We start from the raw sequence: 5,162 nt of genomic DNA on the forward strand, positions 1-5,162 counted from the left end.
CGTCAATAAGGTAATTTTCCGGCTGCAACAATATGAATTAACCCATCTAATGTTTTTTTCGGTCACTATAATTAACTAGGAACAATTTCAGGTTAGAATTATGGTACCCTGAAATAAATACAGTGTGGTGAGATAGTATATATATAACACGATAACAGGCACTAACAATACAGGGCAATGGTCAATGTCATTTTCTTTTAACAAAACAAAACCAGTTCAACTGCTTAAAAATAGATTTATACTGATTCTCTATTACACCATAAAAATTTATTCCACTTTATCTATCTATAAGTAGAAACAAAAGCAAAGATGAAAGTACGCTGAGTACATGTATTAAATAACAAGAGCCATCAGTTATCACATGTGTCGCCTCATGATGGCCAATTTTATGTTTGGACAAGTTTTGTGACAGACGGACAGGCAGACGGACAGTGCACAACTAGACTTGGTAAACCCGTGCAATATGCGCAAGGACTTGAGCTACAGATCACTCCTGTAAAGTTTCTATTAGTGGTATAAGAGAAGTAGTCCGGATAAACTTTAAAAATAAAAATTATTAAATGGCCATAATGTAATAGGGGTGGTTCGGCGCAGTATAAATATAACTATCCGAGCCCCTAAGGGTCAAATGAGTTCGGGATTATTAAAATCAAATCAACAAACAGCTGTAAAGTTCTATCTTGTTTATATACAGATCCAATCAAGTAGATTCTGTAGGTACAAACCAACAACACTCTGAAATAAGTATATAACAATATGTAAATATAAAGTAAAATAAAGTAGAAACAATGCATTAATTATTATCATATCTTACATAATCAATTACATGTCTAGTGGCCAATTCAGTTCTTTAAACTCAGCAACAGTCCTTAAATCTAATATCATAGCTTATGGAATTATACACACAATTAACATATTTTATCTTTTAAACAATACACAATACATCACACATGTAACTTACCATCTGAGGGATGAGTGTAGTACATCAATCTTATTATTACCTCTCTGACTATCACACCAGTGACTGTTAACTGCAAGGTTAAATATTAATAGTGAATAAAAGATGAAAGGTGATTTGATAGATACATGTCATTCTGAAACTCATACTTATTTACAAATTTCACAATCAATGGACTGATCCAAAATACAACAGAATCACAATAATGCAATTCTACATATTTACAATAAGCATTTAGCAGCAGTCAGGATAAATACATACCAACTTAGGAAATAAAGAACTTGACCACAAACACTTATTTTTCTAACCTTTCCTTTACAACATAACAAAGACACAATGACTTTTCCCACCAAGAAATCACATGACATAAAAATAACTTAAAACCAACGATCCGTGAACCAATCATTTGAATTCTTAGAATACTGACCAATGTAAACACAAGATAAAATCAGTTAAAACCAATAGAGTAATCTCCCTTGAAAAGTATCAGACAAGACCGGCGGATTTGTCTCCCTTTGCTACATTATAAAATCCAACAGTAAAGCAAGAGTATTGTCCCTTAGACCTGATCCTAAAAATAAGACCCTGTTACATACTTCCCTGGTCTGAAAAAATGACGTCCCGTCATTGGTCATAAATGTCTTCAGTCTTCAGTCTGGTCTTTCTTTTAAATTTACAAACAATTATAAACATACAAAGAAAGTTTTTATCTCGAAAATATCTGTCAGTGTGTTACACAATAATTGTTACATTACAATTACCTTTCTATTTTACAAATGTATAGTTACATATACATTATAACATTATTGTCATAAGCATTTAATATCTAAAATAATCAGATATTAAGTGACATTCATTACATTAATGTTAACTTGTTGACATAACATTATATAGCATTTAATATCTGAAATAATCAGATATTAAGTGACATTCAATACTTTTTAAGTTTATTTGTTTGTATATTTATTTATATTATAGTTAATCATGCTTCATGTTTAACTATTATATATCTCTCCTCCCCTCTTTTTTATAATGAAGACATTATATACATTAAAACAATGGTTTTCATTTTAAAATACATAAAATCAGAATTAAATGTTATAACATTTCAATACAATGAAGTAATACAACAATTCAATTCAAATCATTTCATGATGGCTTCTAGTAGTTTATGAGCAACGGCTGTGTCCACTTGATTTAAAATACCGGATTTCATCAAAACATCCACAGCTTGTATTTTAGAATCATATGGTCTTGGTACCACAGCATTCATGTAGTAGTCTTCATATTTTGATGGAGGCTTCTTATCTCTAGTAGACCTTCTTGGTGCTGGTTTAGGTGCTGCAGGTACCTCTGGTGTACATTCTGCACCTTTATTTTGATTTGTCTGTACTGTGACTAAATCTGTCTCGTCTGTTGTTACATCTGTCTCGTCTGTTGTTATATGTGTCTCTCCTGTGTCTACTATATGTGTCTCTCCTGTGTCTACTACATGTGTCTCTCCTGTGTCTACTATATGTGTCTCTCCTGTGTTTGTTACATGTGTCTCTTCTGTGTTTGTTATATGTGTCTCTTCTGTTGTAATATCTGTGTCTTCCGTTGTTATATACATCTCCTCTATTGTTTTCTCTATCCCTTCTGCTTTATCTGTCTCCACAATGTTTGTTCCTGTATCCATATTTGTATTCACTGAATCTGTCATAGCGATGTCTTCTTCCTGTCCAAGCTCATGAGCAATATCTTCCTCATTCATTTCTATGTCGTCATCAATAATAACTGTTTCGTCATCATTTATATCTGACTCCGGTTGAACATGTTCATGAATTTCATCTTGATTTATTATTTCAATTTGTTCACTGTTCTCATTATGAACACTATTTCCGCTTGATTCAATACTATTACTTCCTTCACTGTTTCCACTTGTTCCACTTGCTCCACTTGTTTCACTTTCTCCACTTGCTCCACTTGCTCCAGAGACATGCTTTACAGTAGGAAAATGGGCGTCCCCACTATCATTTGTATGTAATACAAATTCTTCTTCCTCTGCTTCATTCTCCGAATCATTTCCGACGTCGGCTTTCTCTTTTCTCTCTTTCTTTTCTCTTATAACTCTATTTTTGTCTCCTTTCTCTTGTATGTATTGCTCTCTATGATCTTCTTTCTCTTGTGTGTATTCCTCTGTGTCAGCATCATCTGTTATTTTCCTATAATTAACAGGATGTAAATGATTTCTGTGCAGAGTTTTTTCCTTCTTGGACTTTACTGATCGTAACTTGAATACAGGGACATCTGGTATTGGTTGGTCAATAACTTCATAGACTTCTTCTTCAAATTTGTCAGCTATTTTATGCTTCCCTTCATATCTTAAAATTTTAACTAAGACTGTGTCGCCAATGTTGATTCTTGCTGCTTTAGCTTTGATGTCGTACTGTTCTTTTTGTTTAGCTCTAGCTTTGTCATTGAATTCTTTTACTATTTCTCTTGTTGATGCCATTCTTGTCTTTAAATCTTCTATGTATTCGTTTACACTTTTTGTTGTTTCTTCTTCTTCTGTCACTTGTTCAAACATAGAGTCTATTGGAAGCTTAGGTTTTCTACCAAACATGAGTTCAAATGGTGAAACGTTTGTAGACTCATGTGGTGTACTATTGTATGCGTATACTAGTGATGGTACATATTTCTTCCAGTCCTGCTTCTGAGATGCATTGAGTGTTCCTAGCATGTTGAGTAGTGATCTATTAAATCGCTCAGGCGTGGAATTTCCCATAGGATGATATATGGTGGTGCGACTTTTCTTTGTGTTTAGTAGATGACAGAGTTCTTGAATAATATCTGACTCAAAATTTGCTCCTTGGTCTGAGTGTAATCTGGTCGGAATACCATAATGGACGATGAAATGGTTGAATAAAGTTTCAGCTGTTGTTTTTGCTGTCTGGTTACGAGTTGGAATGGCTAAGGCATATTTGGTGAAGTGATCTGTTATTACTAAGATGTTTGATATTCCTCCTTTTGATTCTTCCAGAGTTAAAAAGTCCATGCACACTAATTCAAGAGGATAAGTTGTCGTCACATTTACTAATGGTGCTCTGTCATTTGTCTTACTTTTCCTCCATATACATCTCTCACATTTGCTGATATATTCTTCCGTATCTGTGAACATGCCTGGCCAAAAATATCTTTCTCGAAGAAGTCTAAGAGTTCTATCTCTGCCAGGATGACCAACATCTGTATGAAGACCTTGAAGTATTTCTTTTCTGTACTTTTCTGGTATAACAAGCTGTTCTCTTTCTGTATCTCCATCAATTGTTTTCCTGTATAGTACACCTCTTTTCATTGTAAAATTCTTAAAATATCTTTTCATGATTATGTCTTCTTTGGATAAGGTTTTTGGAATTCTTTGATCTAAGTAGGCACGTCTCCATCTATCTATGAGGATATCTTCTCTTTGACTCTTTCTTAGTTCTCTTAATTCCACTTGTGCTATAGGTTGTGTTAAGTCTTCAGTGGCTTCAAGAATGTTTAAATTTTCACAAGGGATTGTCTCAATGTATGGTGTATATTATTTCAAAAAAGTTGACATTTTATGGTTACTTATCAATAATTGATACTGACAAATGTTTAGATCAAAATATATAAAAGCTGCATGCCTCCTGGGACATAAGATATTGTTTTTGCATTTCAAGATATCAACTATATAGCTTTATACCGTGAAATGAAAAGTTGGTATGCAACGACTGTTAGTGAAATATTTTGTATTCCAATTATGTTTATATTTGTACAGCTAATATTCATAAGATGAAATAAATATTTAAAAAAAATTGTAATGTGTAATATATTGATAGAGTGTTTTTTTATTAACTAGGTAGTCCTTCATGCTGCCTAGCCTTTTAATAAAAGTGTAAAAGACTTTTAATAAGTCAGTGGTTCAGTATAAAAAATCACAGATATTGTCCACTGGTCTGATGCATATATATATCCATACAAAAATGTCAAATGACAAATGGGTCGAAGCTGGAACTCTAACCATGGGTTTGTAGGTTAATGACCAGTATGCTTACAACTTCACCACAGTGACCTTTGCAAATATGAATCTGTGTATTCATTTCATATATGAACATTGCATCTTAGTTGCTATCTTTTTTGAGTTATAATGTATAATTAAAACTGTCATTCAACAGCATTTTTGAAAAGGGTATTGTTGTGT

At 33.0% G+C, this 5,162-nt stretch overlaps 1 protein-coding gene across 1 annotated transcript; it reads right to left on the minus strand.

Moving 5' to 3' along the window:
• Positions 1-573: 573 nt before the first annotated feature.
• Positions 574-4,500, minus strand: LOC132748012 (uncharacterized). The gene is made up of 2 exons (XM_060737552.1): positions 962-4,500; positions 574-735 (listed from the first exon to the last, which is right to left on the minus strand). Exon 1 carries the CDS (start codon positions 4,317-4,319, stop codon positions 2,103-2,105), a length of 2,217 nt encoding a protein of 738 aa, XP_060593535.1. The 5' UTR covers positions 4,320-4,500; the 3' UTR covers positions 574-735; positions 962-2,102.
• Positions 4,501-5,162: the final 662 nt, after the last annotated feature.

Source organism: Ruditapes philippinarum, unplaced genomic scaffold (assembly GCF_026571515.1).
Source record: "Ruditapes philippinarum isolate M1 unplaced genomic scaffold, ASM2657151v2 ctg4140_1_1_1_1, whole genome shotgun sequence".
Classification (NCBI taxonomy): Eukaryota; Metazoa; Mollusca; class Bivalvia; order Venerida; family Veneridae; genus Ruditapes; species Ruditapes philippinarum.